The sequence below is a fragment of the Chanodichthys erythropterus genome, chromosome 7 (assembly GCF_024489055.1).
Source record: "Chanodichthys erythropterus isolate Z2021 chromosome 7, ASM2448905v1, whole genome shotgun sequence".
NCBI classification, from domain to species: Eukaryota; Metazoa; Chordata; class Actinopteri; order Cypriniformes; family Xenocyprididae; genus Chanodichthys; species Chanodichthys erythropterus.
This window is the reverse complement of record NC_090227.1, coordinates 7,778,905-7,800,330: the sequence shown is the minus strand read 5'-3', so window position 1 is coordinate 7,800,330 and position 21,426 is coordinate 7,778,905. Positions and strand designations below refer to the sequence as shown.

The window sequence follows — 21,426 nt, the reverse complement described above, 5'->3', positions numbered from 1 at the left end:
TTTTTGGATTTAGGCCTATATCATGCTAATATGATATATATATGTTCCATGCTAAAACCATTTTTGGACATTATCTTAATAGCATCTTTTGGGCATGTACCATGCTAATACCCTGTTTTTGCATATGTATGATACTGTTTTTTTTTTATGCTAACACCATGTTTTAATACAATGTACCATGTTAATGCCATTTTGGATATGTACTATGATAATATAATTTCTTTGGACATAAACCATAATACCATTTTTTTTTTTTTTTTTTTTTGGGAAATGTTTCATGCTAAAACAATTTTAGATATGTGCCATACTAATACCATGTTTGTTTGTTGTTGTTTTTAATATATATATATATATATAATTTTTTTTTTTTAACATGTATCATATTAATACCATGTTTTTTTTGGACATGTGCTGATTTTTTGTACATGAACCACATTAATTACATGCTTTTTGGATATGTACCATGCTAATACAATATTGCTGTTTTTTGGATGTGTATCATGCTAATACCACTTTTTTTTTTTCTTCAATATGTGTCATGCTAATGCATTTTCCATGGGAAATCAATTGGACATAGCATGGTAACACCATGTTTGTTACACATACCTTGGCTCTACCATATTTTTTGCACATATCCATCATCACAATGTTTTGGACATTTACCAAGATAATGTTGTTTTGATAATGATGTTTTGGCCATGCTAGGTCTGTGGAATTGTTTTGTAAATGCTATGCTACATGCATATGAATATCATTCATGGTATATCAAAGCATCATGTTCGTTCCATCTTATGCCATCATTGTACCAGGGTACCGCCACAATACTTTTTTGTAAGGATAATGTTGCTCATGAAATTATCAGGGCTGCATGAACATCTCTCCACCCCCTGTTCGACATCCGCTATGCGATGGCTAAATCTGGCAAATGTTTTTTGTGCAGGAACAGAATTAGACAACAGGGAGAGAGAAGAGATGAAGGACCTGTGGGCGCAGAGTTCACGCATAACCTAGTCATTTGCAGCGGCTTGGGAGTGAGCTATCTAAGCTCTGGCTCTATTATTTATGCTCTGTGCTGCATGCATAATAAATCCCAGTGTGTACAGGCTGCAACATCGTCACTGTCTCGAGCAGGTCTCTGCCCGGGTGTCAGCACACCAGCCTCATATCTATGATCTGTGTAGCCAGACGCTTCCCAGAACTGTTGAAGGTCTCCAGTACAACCTGCATCATTGCCAGGACAAAAAACACATTTCTTATACATCACAGTCTGTTTCCGTGTTGCCCAGAAAAGTGTCACATCCCTACAAGAGGGGAGGACATCAGAGAAGGAATTGAATTCAGTGTTAACAACATACAATCCAGGTAAAAGTCCAAGAAAATAACTTTTGATGTTATATGTAAGCAACAAGAGGCTGTGCTGTGTCACGCTGAAGGGCGTTGTTAGGCACAACGCGAAGCGATACGGCAATATTATTCACGACAAAGCACCAGCCTCGAGTACCTTATTGCTTTTATAAAACGGTTACCACACAATACCAATATTTAAGCCAGACATATGTATCAGTGCAACTTTCATGAAGTAAACTTTTTCTAAAAGCCTTCCTTCCACCGGAAAAAATAGTCCCTGACTGTGAACAGCAACAGAAGTTACATTTTCACGCCATCAGATGGCGGCAAAGACTGTCTTTATGAGTGTGTCAGTCAGTAGTGAAGACTTTTATTTTGAAAAGTCTGAATTGTTCTGAACACGGAACAAGACGCAACTGACAAATGCTTTGACTAGTGCTGTCAGTCACGGGAAAACCCCTTAACTGTTAAAAGGACAAGATATTACATCGGACATTTAAACAGATTTTTTATTATGAACATAAGACTGACCTGAAGAAAAATGATAAATATGAATGCAGGTAATAATCTCGCTCTGTCTATCTCTTTCTCACAATACTCTTCTACGTAAATGATGTCTAAGTTGCAGTATGATGTCTTCAATTACACACATATCTAAATATGAGCAATAACAATACACTGTAATAAACGTCATTTTAACAGTAAAGGAATACAAACATGCTACAGTAAAAACATGTTAACTGTAAGTTACCTTACCATACAATGAAATAAAACTATACTAAAGTTATATTAGAGTTTACAGGACAAAACATAATTTTTCTGTAAAATGTTAAAAAACATCCAACATGCAAGTGTCTTCAAACAAGCGAATATGATTTCACATCTACCTTCAAGACAAACCCTCAACATTGTGAGAGAAGAGACTCTCATTTAGTCCATGCTGCTAAGTGCAAAATTGAATTCAACCAATTTGGTAATCAGCTGTGTTTGCAGTGCATCTGTGCTGACAACAATGGAGCATCTTTATGTAAAGCAGTACTTGATTCACTCTAACACTCTGTCCTCTGGCTGCCTCTCGGCTGACTGTGGGCCTCTGAGATTAAAGAGCGCTCCCCCGCACAAACACTCCCACTCGGCCCATATGCTCCCTGGCTCGCTTCCGTCTCCTCAACACCTCTAGTCACCAGTCATTCTCCGTCTCTTTGAATTATTTACAGATCTGTGTAGCTTGGACAAGCTTTGTGTATTTGGGGATCATTCTCTGACAGAGAAACTCAAATGTCTCTGACATTATAATAAGGGATTTTTGCATGGTTACAAAGCGACATGTTTTTGTCATGCTATAGATGAAGTCATGTCTGACATGAAGGCACACACACACATACAGACACACATCAATATTAATTATATATACACTTGCATTTACATTCAAAGTTTGGGGTCAGTACTAGCCTGGGTGCCAGCCCGAACCCCGCCCACAACATTTTTTGGACGGGAAGTTCGGTCTGGACTCGATCCATTGTGGAGTAATTATGCTCGGCTCCCAGAAGGCAGAGCCAATCAAATTGCCAGGGCGGGCTTTAATCGATGATGGACAGGCTATCTGCGGTTACGTAACCACCCACGTCATCAAAGAGCACTTGGGTTGAATTGGTTTTCACCAACGATGACTGCAGCTGGAGAAGTAAGATGTTTAGATTCCGCTATCACGTCTGTAATAAAAGAAATCGACAGCGCATTCATTTTAAAAGACGAACAAAGAACCGCAATCAAGGCATTTGTCGATGGGAAAGAAGTGTTTGCCGTCCTTCCAACGGGATTCGGCAAAAGTTTAAGTACAAGTTCAACATACGTCACTTACTGCGTTGCTCTGATTGGTTGTAGGTCTATCCAATTGAGTGCAGAGTTTTTTTTTGTTTTTGTTTTTTTACTGGTTTGGTTAAGACACGCCCCATAATTCAAGTGCAATGGAGCAGTATCAGACTCACATTCTATCTAGAATATGAGTATGACGAAGTCAGGCTAGGTCGGTACGTTTTTTAAATTATTAAAAAAAAGAGTTCTGTTTCTGTTATGTCAAAACACAGTGCATCGCACTCTGCTGTGTACACTGTAAAACACTGTAAAACTGAACAGTGAAATTAATTAAATGAAAAGAGTTTGTTCCACTCAAATAATAATGAAAATTCATTGTACTTAGTAGAAAAAAGTTGTGTGAACAAAATTTCATTGTAAGCTGAACTTAATATGATTGAGTTGATTGAGTCTTTTGATAGTCATGATAGCATGTTATTTGCTATTCAACATTTAACCAAGATCTGAATGGGATGTAAATGAACTGTATGTAATTGGGTCATTGACAAATAAGGGTTTTAAAAGTGTAAAAAAAAAAAAAAAAAAAACATAATGGAGATATAATTCATTTTGAAGTTTTATTAAGTGTTAACAAATCAGGTTATGTAGTTTTTAAAATCAATTAACACTGCTTTTGTCATTTTTTTCAGGATGGATGAAATTTGTTAAAAAAAAGTCATTCGGTTTAACCAAAATTTTGGATATACCGAATAACAATCTTTTCAAACAATGCTAACAGGCTGATATCTAGCTAGCTAGCAAAAGGACAATTAAACATTATATATTTAGTACAAGTTTTTAAAATATTACAACATTTTCCATGTTTTACAGCGGTTATACCGAATGACCTAATGTTTCGGGACATGTGTATGAGCAAGTGAAAACATGAATTTTTTCAAAAAGTTAAGAGAGTTAGTTACTTTGCTTCACGACCATTATGTCCTTTGCAGGTGTCTGAATGATGTCACATCCTGTCACATGATATTGGCCGCATGACTTGATCCAAAATGGTCCCATTGGTTACAACGAAATACATTAATGAAATAAATTTTTCCGGACATTCTTTCTCATAACAAAGTAATGACTTCTACACATCATTTTAACACCATTTGCATTATGTTAATACATGATGTTATAAGAACATGCCAGAATAATATATATATATATATATATATTACATTTTAAAATACTTTAATCACAAATGAAATTACTGTATTGGCCTTTGGACAGTTAAACCGAATGACCTTTTGACTCTTCAAAATCTTTAAAATACTTTTATATGTAGCGAAATATAATTAAAACCTTTTGCATTCAATAAAAGAGATCTACTACTACCTTGCATACTTTGGATGTCATATCTACTAACTTAAGTGAACAAAAACATAATAACAATAATATTTCACTCGCATTTTGTCCCCCCAAACTATAGGTAGTTTACATACACATAGCAACACATTGATCACATTTTGTGATGTGAAGTGGTTATACACCTGTAACGAAGTTCGTAAATATGGGAAGAAGGAGGGAACCGGCGGACGTTCAAACAAAGTTTAATTCCAAAATAAACAAATAACAAAACGAAAGTAATGCCGGCAGACCCTCACGGACGTCTGCCGGCCACACAAACATAATAAAACATAAAATAAAGTCCAGGCCTGGTCCTCTCTCGTCCTTCACTGATGTCGCTCCTCCTTTTATGCTCCCGGAGCTCCTCCGTGAGAGACTCGAGGCCGGCACGCCTCGCAGGTGACACTCATTATCACTCGCGTCACCGGCCTCGCGCCGTTCCCTCACGGCTCTCGCCCGCCCTGCTCGTCACAACACCCTTGTTGATAGGTCAAAGTGTTGCAGCATATCAGTCTTTGCCATTCTAGCAACATATTGTACCTCACTGCTGCATTACCCTCTCACCATCCGTGTTCATATATATCTTGCCCTTTCTCTGACGATACAAGCCATCACCCGGCACAATGGATTCAGTCTCTCTGTGTATATGCCAGCCCTCAGGCACAATGTTTTTTACTGCTACAGACTGCTTTTTACTGCTAGTGTAACTACATTTCATAACTGCTTCAGCAATTTTGCAGGGTTTAACAATCGCAGGAAATTTTAAAGAAGACATTTTGGTGATACAATTACAAGAGAAGAAATACTATATATATGAATCTGTGTCAATAGGATTTATGCCTTATCTGTATGTCTGTGTAAACATTCATATTTACAGCTCAGATGAGTTTGTGAAGTGTAAAACAGCTCCAATTAATTTAAGTACATCTCTTATGGACGGTTTCACGTATGCCAGCTGTATTGAATAATCATCATAAACATATAAAAAGAAATAAAAAGCCCCTTACAGTCCTTGTACCTAATTCAATTTATACGTTATGTTTAGTCGCTGCTGAGAAGTCAGTTCAGCTCTTTATCTTGTCTAATTGAATCTTGTATAACTAAACATGAAGTTAAAATTGGTTAAAGTAATGTAAAAACATATGTTGCCATGACTTGATCATATCATTATTTACAGTCTATCACATTATAATACTACTTGATATACACAATGACACAGAAAGGCATTCATGTACTTCAAAAAATACCACATTACTACCATGTCTAAAAAAACATTTTTGTTACTAGCTCAACTCCACCATATAACAGAAATACAGGCCTTTAACCTAGTTTTGGGAGCTGAGACTGCATGATATTTCTCACCATTTAGAAATTATCAAGTGGCTGGAAAAGGCCTTTGTTCCTCGGGAAGAGAGGAAACAGTAATCTGTGCAGTCTCCTGTCAGCAGACTCAGTCTCCAGTGGGAAATAAAACACTCTTTGGAATTATACATAAATCAGAGGAACAGCAGAGCCTGAGGACAGGACTGGTGATCTCTCTCCTGAAATGTTTTGGAAAAAACTATAACGTAATTTTTTGTTGGACAGAAGCATCAAATAACTTCCTACTGTAGTTTCACCCATCAAAGTTAACAGACTCGTTCTTTAACATCACATTCTTAAAGGGACAGTTCACAGAAAATAAAAATACAATCATCATTTAAAGAGACCATATGATCCTCTTTTATAAAGTCTTGATTTTGTTTTTGGGGTCTACTAGAATAGGTTTTCATGCTTGAATGTTCAAAAAACACTTTTTTTCACATATTTTACACTATTACAGCACCTCTCTTTCCAGTCTGTCTGTAACTTTTAATTACTGTCACTATGAAGCCCTTCCTTCCAAAATGCTCAATGTGCTCTGATTGGTCAGATGGACCAGTGTGTTGTGATTGTTCAATCGCTTCGAGCGTTTCAGAAATTTCACGCTCATTACCATAATTGTGAGTTTCAAAACAATACTAATGCAACTCAACCAGGTCTCTTTTTTTTTTTTAAAAAAAAGGTAATTAAATGAGGGATATTGTGGTGTGTATTTTCAAGGAGGAAAACGCAAAGCTCAAACAGCAACATTACACACAAAAGAAAGTTGAAAATGTAAAAAAAAAAAAAAAAGAATAATACATCCTCTTTAATCAACCATTCTTTTCAAACCTGTATGACTTTGTTTCTTACAAAAAACACATGGCTTCAGAAGATTTGTAATATATCTTGTGTAGTCATTTTTTTTTGTGCGTTTTTGATTTTTGGTGCTTAAAAAAGCCTTAGTACAAATTTGATTTTTTTTTTGTTTTGTTTTTTGTTTTTTTCCCATAGGTTTGGAACAATGATGACAGAGCTTTAATTTTTGGGTTAGCTCTTTCTTTAAAATAAATAGGCAGGGGAGACCGCACACTTCACAGTGTTTTTATTCCCCCATTAGTCAAAAATAAGTGTGTTTGGGAGGGGACAAGGCAGTAGGAGGCAGGAAACCTCCTTGTTGGCTGTGTGACACAGGGATTACCAACCATCAAAAGCATCCTTTCGAATTAAACAAAATCCTCAATAACAAGGGCCATTTCTTCAAGCGAGAAAAACCTCGCCTAAGGCGTCAGATTTCCTGCCTAGTGAACGCCTTTGAGAGTTTAATCAACCGTTCTTCTCTCACTATTAAACAGGGAGTGCTCATGGCAGTACACAATTTCACAGATAGGCTATGACATGTTTGAGTGCACATCATGGAGCCTTTGTATATGTCTAACAGTTGAAAAGCAATTATAGTAAAGTGCCGCGGTTCACTCTCTTCTATTGTTCAGCTCGGTTTGAGCAGGTAAAGCCTGTTCAGGTATCACCTCAAACAAGGTTTCTCCACTGGCCCACACTGTAATTATAATGAGCATACTGTGGTGTGGTATCTGAGAACAGGAAGAAAACCAGGTCCTGACAGTTTATGTGAGGACAGTGACAGGGGTTTGGCAAATAAGCAATTTGAACTCAGCGGCAAAAGGGCTAAATACACACTCTTCACACTGGGCTAAATACTGGTGCCTGTCTGATGGGCAGAGTTTTACCCAATGTTTATACCCAAGTGAAAGACAGATACAGTTATGGAGAGTGATTTCATGCCTAAATGGCATGACAAAACAGCAGGTTTTCTTCACAATCATGTCAACTGTATTTGAGTAAAATGTTGTGTTGACATCTCAAAGCAATCAAAAGTTATGGTGTTTGGAATCATGGTAGCAATAAAAGAGTCCCAAAACTTCTCCAAACAAGTGTTTTACTGAGCATAAGAACTAACTGCTTGTGTAAATGCTACAATAAATCAGAAAAAAAGCATAATTACATAAAATAAGTAAAAAGTAATACAATTATGGTCAATGAGCAGATGATCTTCCAGTGCTCTCAGATTTGTACGCTCCTATTCTATGGCACATTGTAAATGCAAGAACTGTCAATTTGGTCAATCAATTTGAACAATCCAAGCATGGATTGTATTGATTGCTGAGTGATTGACAGTGGCCGATTGTTCTCTAGACATTGTCCCTACTCACCATACCTGAGAATAATAGTCAAATACTCCAATCGATTCAATGAGTGAATTCAAGTTCTTGACGCAAAAACTGCTTCAACCAATTTAGCATTGTTTACTTGAAAATCGTTTTGACTAATTCAGCATGTAGTTGACTCACTAAGTTAGGTGAGTTTACTCAAGAATCGTTTTGACTAACTCCGTGAGTTGTTCACTCATTAACTCATTCAAGAACTTCCATCGATTCAGTCAATGGCTACGCTTACATGCACCCAAATAATCCATTTGTAATTGGATTGACAGCTCAATCGGATTGAAAAACGTCACATAAACACCTTAATCGATCCGAAAGTGTTTAAAACATTTTCAAAGATAGCTAACAGCCTAATATTTTATTATCCTCACAGCACATCAGTTATGCGGTGATACACTATGAATTTATTGCAGGGCAAATTTATTATAATATTAATTTAATAATAAATGAAGCCTAACCTAATAGTAATAATAATAAACTAGAAGAATGTAACAGGCCTAAATTAATTGGAAACACCAAATTCTCTTAATATTGCCGATATTTGATGCTTTTGCATCTGATATATTTCAAATGTTTACTCTTTTCATTTTGATGATTATAACTGACAACTGAGGAAAATCCCAAATTCAGTATCTCAGAAAATTAGAATATTACTTAAGACCAATACAAAGAAAAGATTTTTAGAAATCTTGGCCAACTGAAAAGTATGAACATGAAAAGTATGAGCACGTACAGCACTCAATACTTAGTTGGAGCTCCTTTTGCCTGAATTAATGTAGCAATGCGGCGTGGCATGGAGTCGATCAGTCTGTGGCACTGCTCAGGTGTTATGAGAGCCCAGGTTGCTCTGATAGTGGCCTTCAGCTCTTCTGCATTGTTGGGTCTGGCATATCGCATCTTCCTCTTCACAATACCCCATAGATTTTCTATGGGGTTAAGGTCAGGCGAGTTTGCTGGCCAATTAAGAACAGGGATACCATGGTCCTTAAACCAGGTACTGGTAGCTTTGGCACTGTGTGCAGGTGCCAAGTCCTGTTGGAAAATGAAATCTGCATCTCCATAAAGTTGGTCAGCAGCAGGAAGCATGAAGTGCTCTAAAACTTCCTGGTATACGGCTACTTTGACCTTGGGCCTCAGAAAACACAGTGGACAAACACCAGCAGTTGACATGGCACCCCAAACCATCACTGACTGTGGAAACTTTACACTGGACCTCAAGCAACGTGGATTGTGTGCCTCACCTCTCTTCCTCCAGACTCTGGGACCCTGATTTCTAAAGGAAATGCAAAATTTACTTTCATCAGAGAACATAACTTTGGACCACTGGGCAGCAGTTCAGTCCTTTTTGTCTTTAGACGCTTCTGATGATGTCTGTTGTTCAAGAGTGGCTTGACACAAGGGATGCGACAGCTGAAACCCTTGTCTTGCATAAGCCTGTGCGTAGTGGTTCTTGAAGCACTGACTCCAGCTGCAGTCCACTCTTTGTGAATCTCCCCCACATTTTTGAATGGGTTTTGTTACACAATTTTTTTCTACCACATCTTTTCCTTTCCTTCGCCTCTCTATTAATGTGCTTGGACACAGAGCTCTGTGAACAGCCAGCCTCTTTTGCAATGACCTTTTGTGTCTTGCCCTCCTTGTGCAATGTGTCAATGGTCGTCTTTTGGACAACTGTCAAGTCAGCAGTCTTCCCCATGATTGTGTAGTCTACAGAACTAGACTGAGAGACCATTTAAAGGCCTTTGCAGGTGTTTTGAGTTAATTAGCTGATTAGAGTGTGGCACCAGGTGTCTTCAATATTGAACCTTTTCACAGTATTCTAATTTTCTGAGATACTGAATTTGGGATTTTCCTTAGTTGTCAGTTATAATCATCAAAATTAAAATAAATAAACATTTGAAATATATCAGTCTGTGTGGAATGAATGAATATAATATACAAGTTTCACTTTTTGAATGGAATTAGTGAAATAAATCAACTTTTTGATGATATTCTAATTATATGACCAGCACCTGTATAAATGGATATGCAGATCTGCAATCGGATTCAATTCATTTGGATTGGTGAAAATTGGTGCAACTAAACGTAGCCAATGAATGAGTTGTTGGCTCTGGAATCACTTTGGCTAATTCAATTAGTTATTTTTTGAGAAAATGATCTGACTGCCAACTCCTCTTTTCTATTCAAGAAGATTTGCAAACCCACTTGACTGATTAATCACAATTTATCATTATCAAAAGCCATTTATGCATATCAACAGTGTTATTTTCTGCACTTACAAATATAGTACTGGGGACTAATATAAAACATCTAAAGCACAAAGTATGTCAAGAAAAAAAACAAAAAAAACATACAGGTATTTAAATTACTGTACAGTAGGCTGTTATTTATTCTGCACTCCATAGATGAGAAAAAAAGTGTGTTAGATGTAGGAATGAATAATTACTGCTGCCCACACACTTTCATGACTTTTATATGCTTTCATAATATTCATCTTTAAACTTTTGTGAGGCCGCTTTTGTATCAGCTGTGGGATCACACTAAGCTGTGTATTAGCAACTTCAAATTTAAGCAGTGAACAAAAGTTGTGAGTTTTAAATAGTACCAGCTGAGAGGTAATGTAGAGTATGTGAAGAGGATGTTGTATCTATCTGTCTGCGGTGCTGTGCAGCTTGTCTAAGGCAGCTTGTAGTCTCAGTATGGGGCAACGGTGAGTGTTTTATGATTTAGCAGCTTGATAATGTCAGAGAAATCAGTCATCTGAGAGGCACTCTGTGATCCGTCAGCCTCACCGGGAAAGCAGCAGCCCTACGTACCCCCCGTGAGCTTTTCAGCATTACAATTCAACGACAACCTGAAGAGCGCGGGTTACACAGAGAGGAGACATCTTGCTGACAATTACTGCATCCTCACAGTGTGCGAAGGAAGAGGCACATACCTCATTTATGTGACGGCTCTGTTCCGGCTCCCCTGTCGTCTCCTGGGTGACCCCTAAACTGTTGGAGTGTGGTGATCCGGAGAAGTTGGCGGTACTGAGTGCATCATCTCGAATGAGACAGTTCCTGTGACCCCGATCTGACCCTGATCATACTACTTCATCTGTTCCTACTGAACCACGAACTCACTTCTCAGTAACTGAGTATTACACAAACTCTATAACGTCTTCAGCTGTTTGGTGACTTTGAATCTGATAATCTATGGGCTGGTAATGCAAAAAAGTGATTCTTCTGGGTGATTCTTGTGGGTAGTTTTGTCAAAAGTGATTCTTCTGGGTAGTGTTGTCAAACGTACTGACTTCAGTACCGAGTCGGTACTGAAATTTAAAACATTTTACCAACATTTCCCCCTAGCATTTTGAGTGCTGTTCAGTGGATCTTTGACGCTCTTCACCGAGCACTTACACAGATACACATGGAAGCGTTTGAAAGCAGGTGTCTATCAGGGGATCCATCTATCAGCGGATCCATTGATCAGTGGACATATTAGGATCCGCTGATAGACGCCTGCTTTCAAACACTCCCGTGTGTATCTGAGTAAGTGCTCAATGAAGAGCATCAAAGATGTCTATTTACAAAATGTTTTTGAAGATTTGATCCAATCACAATCATATCTGTTGATCATGTGAACACAATGGCCAATCAGAGGTGTTTAACAGGGTTTTTCCTGACTCAGAAATGAAGACCCAGTGGTGGCTGACGAACATGGTCATCCACACACAGAGTACACAATTTATACTAAATTTATACAAACTACACATCATTAGAAAGGTTGAAGATTCCCATTTATCTTATATTAAATATCTTATAGTGACAGTAATTTCAGAATTTTTGTCACAAGGTATGCAAAATAAAAAAATAAAAACTCCACTGAGGGACAAACTGTACACTTCTCATCAAAGTTCCTTACTAAACTCTATACATCAGGGCTTTCAGTCCATAACTGTGCTCATTTCAAATTTCTTTACAGAGGATTATTATTACTTTTTCTATTTTTACTCAAAAAAAAAAAAAAAAAAAAAAATATATATATATATATAAATATATATATATATATATATATATAAAGTGGGTACGCAAAGTATTCATACCCCCTTAAAATTGTTCATTCTTTGTTATATTGCAGCCATTTGCTAAAATCATTTAAGTTAATTTTTTTCCTCATTAATGTACACACAGCATCCCATATTGACAGAAAAACACAGAATTGTTGACATTTTTGCAGATTTATTAAAAAAGAAAAACTGAAATATCTCATGGTCCTAAGTATTCAGACCCTTTGCTCAGTATTTAGTAGAAGCACCCTTTTGATCCATTACAGCCATGAGTCTTTTTGGGAAAGATGCAACAAGTTTTTCACACCTGGATTTGGGGATCCTCTGCCATTCCTCCTTGCAGGTCCTCTCCAGTTCTGTCAGGTTGGATGGTAAACATTGGTGGACAGCCATTTTTAGGTGTCTCCAGAGATGCTCAATTGGGTTTAAGTCAGGGCTCTGGCTGGGCCATTCAAGAACAGTCACAGAGTTGTTGTGAAGCCACTCCTTCATTATTTTAGCTGTGTGCTTAGGGTCATTGTCTTGTTGGAAGGTAAACCTTCGGCCCAGTCTGAGGTCCTGAGCACTCTGGGGAAGATTTTCATCCAGGATATCCCTGTACTTGGCTGCATTCATCTTTCCCTCGATTGCAACCAGTCGTCCTGTCCCTGCAGCTGAAAAACACCCCCACAGCATGATGCTGCCACCACCATGCTTCACTGTTGGCACTGTATTGGACAGGTGATGAGCAGTGCCTGGTTTTCTCCACACATACCGCTTAGAATTAAGGCCAAAAAGTTCTATCTTGGTCTCATCAGACCAGAGAATCTTCCGTTGGGCCACTCTGCCATAAAGCCCCGACTGGTAGAGGGCTGCAGTGATGGTTGACTTTCTACAACTTTCTCCCATCTCCCGACTGCATCTCTGGAGCTCAGCCACAGTGATCTTTGGGTTCTTCTTTACCTCTCTCACCAAGGCTCTTCTCCCCCGATAGCTCAGTTTGGCCGGACGGCCAGCTCTAGGAAGGGTTCTGGTCATCCCAAACGTCTTCCATTTAAGGATTATGTGTGGACACTGTGCTCTTAGGAACCTTAAGTGCAGCAGATTTTTTTTTTTTTTGTAACCTTGGCCAGATCTGTGCCTTGCCACAATTCTGTCTCTGAGCTCTTCAGGTAGTTCATTTGACCGCATGATTCTCATTTGCTCTGACATGCACTGTGAGCTTTAAGGTCTTATATAGACAGGTGTGTGGCTTTTCTGTCAATATGGGGTGCTGTGTGTACATTAATGAGGAAAAACAATTATTATATATATATATATTTATAATTTGTTTTTTTTTGTGCATTATGGAGCGTTAAACACACTCATGTAATGTGCTCTATTCATACTTGAAGCTAGAGGGCGCCCTTGTGCAGAAAGACAACAAGTGAGACTCAAAGAAGTAAAACATATGATGTTCCGGGAAATCCCTTATATGGACAGAGGCATACAGCTTTCGCTGCAGCTGAATTACACGCAGAAAGAAATGATTTAACTGTATGAACACGATTGTGAAAATATATGGTTAATGTGTATTCTTCAAGCTATCTCAGGTATTTTCATAAGAATATGAATATAGAATACTATTAAGAATACTATAAATTGATATTTTTGCATCATTCTTTGATAAAGAACCACAGCAGATCACAGAAGTAAACACTCAACTGATGTTATATAGTGGGTTTGGAACAACAACATGATATTAATGTCATAAATAGATAACATAAGTTAAAAGATAACATATTAGCTAGCCCATAAGCACCTGTTGCCAGGAGTGATCTTTCCACCTAATATTACTATAATGTTTCGTCTTTTGAGGTGTATTTGATTCTAATGCAAAGAATGCATTAGTGAAGTTAGATGTTTAATCAAAGAAATAAGGCATTTTCATTCACACTATTTTAATTGCCTTAAGCTTATAAATAAAGTGTGCCATGCTGCCATCAAAAGTACAGCAGTTATCTCATATATCACATTAGATGACCAAATAAAGATTTGGTGGGACAAAAATTAATTTTGGCGGCCGCCAATCTATTTTAAATGAAGGAAAAACCCTGTTTAAGAATCCGCTCAACAGCTCTTAAAATGCTATAAGGGGAAATCATCACATACTGGTATCGTCACATTTTTTTTAAATTTCAATACCGACTTGGTACCGAAGTCTGTACTTTTGACAACTACTTTTTGGGGGAAAAATGTGTCAAAGCAAAATGATTTCAGGTCAAAACCCTAACTATGTCAGAATAGCTAATTATCACCGCCAGTGTGTAGATGAGATACATTGAATCACCGACTCGAGAGGGTGATTAACACTTGCTTTAATGGAAACAACAGCCAGAATAATAAGCCATCACACAGACCCCAACCCGGCGCTGACGTGCCACGACACCCGGGGATCAGACATCACACTCCATACACTAGCGCAGGTTTAACCAACCATGTAAAACAAGCCTAGCAACCACCTTAAAATGGCTTTAGCTGAATTTCCCACAGCGGTTAACTTGTTCAGTGTCAAAAACACTTGACCCACTATGCTAACAGATGTCCTTCAAATAACCTAAACAGCAGCAAAATAATGTGTTTCTGAGGTTACAACAAAGAGATTCATACACCACAAACCAACAGGAACCTTGACAGATCTTATTTTATTTGTAAAGGTCTCTTTCATAATGCAGCTTTCTCATTCTCTTGTGAAAATATTTATTTCTCCCAGTGACAACAGCATCCATCAGTTGTCAGGCTGACGGAAGGCTGGGAGTTTGGGAAGCGCTGAGATGTTTCAATGATCCCTGTTCAATTTCCGTCTGGCCGGGGTCTCCATCAACTCTAACTGAACAGACATGATTCATTGGTGAGATGTCAAGGTCACGTTCAATGTTAGACAAGACTCCAACACACAACCCGTGTCTGTTAGGCTCTGACAACTCAAATCAAATCCTAAAAGCCTTGCTGGTTAGTGGTGGTCTGGGGCAGATCTAGCTGTTTGACAAGCAAAACCCAGCTGGTAAAGCTGGTTAACAAAAGTAGTCCTGCAGGAGTCAATGTCAGCATCCGAAAACACAACTTATTCTGTTGACTAGCAATGGTCTTTACTGCAAGGTAAGAACTATGTCTGTTGAGTGCCAGCAGAGCTCAATTGGTATTGCATATTTAAAGCAGATAAATTATGCTTTTTTATGTTTTCCACTTTGTGTGTGAGTGTTTAATGTTACTGTTTGAGCATGAAAAAGGTCTGCAAAATTACAAAGGACAAGCTCCACTACAAAGGGAGTTATTCTCTATATCAGTAAGCATGGTAGTCTTGAGTATTCCTCTGGGAACATACATGTCATTATAACATGGAGAGGGCAAGGAAGGTAGGTCGAGGTGTGGAACTAATTGCAGGCGTATTTAATAATAAAAGCAAAACAAGAACCAAGGAACGCAACGAGCAGGAGAACAAGAAAACAAAATACACAAACACACAAGAATACTGAAATATGAGAAACAACTGACAAAGTAACACAGAAAAAGTTGTGTCCGAAATCACCCCTTAAACCTTAAAACAGGGCACTATTTAATGGGACAGCCATTTGTAGTGGTGTCCGAAATCATAGTGGACATTACCAAGTGCACTCATTCAATCCCACAATGCACCGCAATAACGAGTGTACAACCGATGTACACTCAACGGCTAGAAAATACTCATAATGCACTGGGAGAGTCATGTCACGCGCCAGATTAATTACCACGTCTGACCAGAGGATGGCGCCCGCAGCTGAATCATCCACTTCCCAATGTGGCTACAGCGTAATAACATACAGGTATTAATTTATTTTAACTTGATAATTAAATTATTTAATTAAGGTTTATGTATATGCTTGTTTATGACAGAGCTCACGATGAACTATATTAGTGGACTAATGTAGGGAATAGTGAATGAGGGTATAGGGGGGGATTTTGAACACAGCAATAGGGCTCATGTGCACAGAGAAAACTAGATAACAAGACACAGGTACAAGTGATGAGGGGAGTAATGAGGGGAACCAAAAGGCTAGAGACAGGAAATACACCGAATACAATCTAAACATAAAAGTTCAAATGAGAGACATGTCATTTACAATATTCCCACTATTAAATAATTCCCGCCCAAGGCATACACACACACACACACACACACACACACACACAAAAAGAGAGATGAGGCCTGGTTGAGTTGTGTTAGTAGTGTGTTGAAACTCGCAGTCATGGTAAGGGGCGTGACATTACAGAAACACACTCAAAGTGGTTGACCAATCACAACACGATCAAGCTAACCAATCAGAGCACATTGTGCTTCAGGAACTAAAAGCTATGGACAGGCTGGGAAGAGAGGTGCTCCAACAATGTAAAATGTGAAAAATTATGTGGTTTTTTTTTTGTTTGTTTTTTTTTCAACCTGAAACATGAAAAACTATTCCAGTAGACCCTGAAATCAAAACCAAGACTTTGAAAAAGGGCCAGCCCAGGCTCATTAGAAAAACGCACCTGGGTCAACAGTTTTGCAAAATGCAAAATACGTTGCATCGTTCACATTCTGTGACAGTTTCAAAGTGAAATGTCCAGTAAGTGGCGCTAAAAACATGTTTAGTTTTTTCCGGAACATATGAACGTGAATATGGCAATGTTTTATTATGTTAGAGTTTGTATGTTTCACCGCTGTTCTGAATTGAAATGACCAGTGAGTGGCGCTAAAAGCTTAATGCTCCATCACGTTTAATAACGTCCACCTACAATAACTCCTGAACCTACCCGATAATGTTAACAAAAGCAAATGTGACATAAAAACGCAATTGCAAACATGGCATTTTAGCTTGAACTATTTGAGCTCCTTTACCTTGACTCATCTTTTATGGGATTCGTACCCGACCTCTATGCATCGCAAGTACAATTCTGTACCAGCTGAGCTACCAAGCAAGCTTATTACGTTAATACAACTGAACATCTGGAGCTGGGTAAGTGATGCAAACTCCAAAATATATTTGTTTACAAATTAAGCACTATGGTAAAAAAAAAAAAGTTTTGAGGTCATAACATCTTTGTGCAAGGAGCTGCGTAAAAACAAGTCTTTATTAATCCATAATCTGACCTTGTAATCATAAATGTGTGTTAAAGATGCCATAGAACATCTTTTTAAAAGATGTAATATAAGTCTAAGGTGTCCCCTGAATGTGTCTGTGAAGATTCAGCTCAAAATACCCCATAGATTTTTTTTATTTTATTTTTTTTTAAATGCTTATTTTGGGGCATCATTAAATATGAGCCGATTTAGGCTGCGGCCCCTTTAAATGCTCACGCTCCCCGCCCACGGAGCTCGAGCTTGCCTTAAACAGTGCCTAAACAAAGTTCACACAGCTAATATAACCCTCAAAATTGTTCTTTACAAAGTGTTTGTCATGCAGCATGTCTAATCGCGCAAGTATGGTATTTATTTGGATGTTTACATTTGATTCTGAATGAGTTTGATAGTGCTCCGTGGCTAAAGCTAACATTACACACTGTTGGAGAGATTTATAAAGAATGAAGTTGTGTTTATGAATTATACAGACTGCAAGTGTTTAAAAAATGAAAATAACGACAGTCTTGTCTCCGTGAATACAGTAAGAAACAATGGTAACTTTAACCACATTTAACAGTACATTAGCAACATGATAACGAAACATTTAGAAAGACAATTTACAAATATCACTAAAAATATCATGTTATCATGGATCATGTCAGTTATTATCGCGCCATCTGCCATTTTTCGCTGTTATTCTTGCTTGCTTACCTAGTCTGATTATTCAGCTGTGCACACCCAGATGTCCTGCCCTTGTCTAATGCTTCAACATGAGCTGGCATATGCAAATATTGGGGGCGTACACCCCAACTGTTACGTAACAGTCGGTGTTATGTTGAGATTCGCCTGTTCGTCTGAGGTCTTTTAAACAAATGAGATTTATATAAGAAGGAGGAAACAATGGAGTTTGAGACTCACTGTATGTCATTTCCATGTACTGAACTCTTGTTATTTAACTATGCCAAGATATGTTAAATTTTTAATTCTAGGGCACCTTTAAAACGATTAAAAGTGCTTGCTGTTTTACTGCCTCTAGTGTTCATTTCTGTTTGAAACTACAGTAATATATATGAAAAGGGCATAACGTGGCCTCTTTAAGTCTGGCTTTTTGGACTGAAACGTTTTCCAAAGCACTAAACAGAAAAGGCATATTCAAGTCAGTGCTCAACTCCTATTAGTATTTGAACCACTCTCTACGAGGTCAAACTTCTGAAGTCAGTAAGAGGTAAACGCAGAACTCATTTGCCCCAGTGTGACGAGAACACAGATCAGAGAGAGTTTGTAAGTGCTCAGCGTGAGAGTCGGCGAATTGGCATGGGATTGTATGATTCAGCCTCATTTTCACCTTCACTCCTGTAGTCCTCCTGTGAGCTGAGGGCTGAGAATCTGTGTCTGGAGAACGGAGGCCAGTCTTGGCTAGGCAATCCCATTCCGTAGTTGTTTCTTAACCTCAACCTGGAGCTCAGCGAAGAGGATGACGAACTGTCTGCTTTCATCCTCAGCACTGCAGCATATGACACGGGGCTCCCGGCAACGGCTCTAGCAAATTCTGAAAATAAAACAGAGAGAGCTGTTACACCTAACAATTCAGATTCATAATACCAGGCCCTAAGATATATTGCACTTGCAAGGATCACTATTACTACTGCTCATGTTTAGAGTTAAGGATTTGAACAAACCCTTCAATGATGCGTATATCAGACTTACATTAATAACTCATCTAATCGTACGAAACAAACTGCTGTCAAGTACAAATAAAATTACCAGTCATTTTAAAGGGGTCATGAACTGCACTGTTTTATTGTTTTATAATGTTTCCTGGGGTGCACTTATGAAGTTAGTATGCTTTCTACATCCAAAATTGTCATAATTTAGAAATAAAAGGCATTTTTCCTACCCTGATTTTAGCCCTCTTATTTGAACGCTCTGTTTTAAGGGGTGTGAGACTTCAGTGTAAACACCCGCTGCTGTGATTGGCTAACATCTTTCCATTTGAAATAGCCAAATAATTACTCTCTCTTTTAGTACGTATTTACTATTAAAGCTCTCAAGGTTAACATTGTGAAAAGTGCTGCATTACATTTAGATCTATGGCATTTTATTTAGACAGTGGCATGAAAGGTTGCCGTAATAAAGATTGTAGCCGATCACAGACATGTTGTTGAGCACATGAAAGCAGAGATCTCATCATTGCAACTCAATTTCTGTACACTAATGAATGCTTTCTTCATCACCAACAGTGCAAACGCGATATAACTAAGACATTCGTTGAATAAAACAGGAGTTTTGACGTGTGTCCAGAACTCAGTTACTGAGAATCATTTACATATCAGATCAGGCATTAGAAATAAACACAGTTACTTACATGCTGTCATTACTGAGTCCATATTGTAAAAGTATGTTTGCAAAGCCTGCGCCGAAATGCAATTGATTTACCAAAGAATTCACAGTGAAATACTAAATAGTAATAAATTAAGCTCAACTGAGACATTCACATTGTTAACCAAAAAATTAACCATATTCCTAGCATAAGGATCCTTTGAAAGGTAATGTTATTTTTAGTCCTATATCGTTATCCTCTCCTCATCTCACTAACATGCCAGTGGACGGAGCTAACATTGCAATGTTGAAGTAGGCAATGATTTCTTCTGCGGAGGCGGGGTTTCACCTGTCTATGATAGGCACATCCCAGGATTAGTCGTTCAATGTGCATGGTGTCAATAAAGGCTTTTGACTAACAAAAAAGTTTTCAGTTCTGAGACTTACAGGATATTCTAATAGTACGATGACCTCTTATATATCAAAAGCTCAAGGAAAAGTTGATTTCTCAACTCACGACCCCTTTAAAAGTTTGACACTGTGTTATTGTACACTACAAGTACACTACCGTTCAAAAGTTTAGGCATGTATATATATATATATATATATATATATATATATATATATATATATATATATATATATATATATATATATGTAATTTATCTCTGTGGATATAAAGCTGAATTTTCACAGCCATTACTTCCGTCTTCAGTGTCACATGATCCTTCAGAAACAAGTCTATATACAGTACACATTTCTTATTATTAATAATGTTGAAAATAGTTCTGCTGTTTAATATTTTTGTGGAAACTGATACATTTTTGTTTAAAATAAAAGTATGTATTTTAAATATTTTGTAACGTCATAAATGTCTTTACTGTCGCTTTAGATCTACTGAATGCATCCTTGCTGAATAAAAGTATAAAGTATATATATATATATATATATATATATATATATATATATATATATATATATATATATATATATATATATATATATATATATATATATATATAAATCTTATTGACCCTGAACTTTTGAATGGTAATACACTGGAGGATAAAAAAAAAAGGTAAAATCTCAATGTGATACACAAGTGATTTTTTTTTTCTCTCAAAATAAGAAAATTAGAGTTGCAAATTATTGTGCCATGAACGAACATGTTAACCTGTTCTATTGCAAATGCCACTCACACAGAGAGAAATTAATTTATATAGCAAACCCTTGATTATTATTCACCCAGTGGAAACACAGAGCTAATTATATTTATGTTATATCATGTCAGTCATTGCTCTGGATTTACAATAGCTACAAATGATTCTAAATTGCCCATTTGTGTTTAAAACGGTGCCAAAAGAGGAAGGACTTATTGAATATCTTAATTAAAGAGTCATTATACACCTGCTGAAATCTCCCTTTTTTGCTGTTGGCAATTAGAACTTTAACAAAGTGACTAAGCTCCAGCGCATCAAGCCATCTGACTGAACTCACAGATGCGACGCTCGGTAATGAGGACAACCCAACAAATGACAACTTAAATGCTTCATTCTTCCATGGCACGGAATCATTTAAAGATCGTCTCGCCTGGAGAGAGGGGAAGTAACCTCTAGAAATTAAAGCCTCCCAAAAGGTGGATCTGTATTTGAGAGGCACTCGAGGAAAAAGTGAGCTGACATTTATGAGGTCCTAATTAAAGACAGCCCTTTTAATACTTGCAGAATGTGACCTTTGCTGTCTTGAGCCTTCAGAATATACCTTCAAAACTGGAGACTGTTTTGACTGCTGTGGAGAATGAGAACTACACTGAGGGCTCCTTTTCTTCC

General features: G+C 37.6%; 1 protein-coding gene across 1 annotated transcript in view; it reads right to left on the bottom strand.

Moving 5' to 3' along the window:
- cntn5 (contactin 5) overlaps positions 1 to 18,789 on the bottom strand; it is a 204,115-nt gene extending 185,326 nt beyond the window's left edge. The window contains exon 1 of the mRNA XM_067388973.1: positions 18,624 to 18,789. Coding sequence (XP_067245074.1) covers positions 18,624 to 18,774 — 151 coding nt within the window. The 5' untranslated portion in view covers positions 18,775 to 18,789. The remainder of the gene's footprint in view (positions 1 to 18,623) is intronic.
- Positions 18,790 to 21,426: the final 2,637 nt, after the last annotated feature.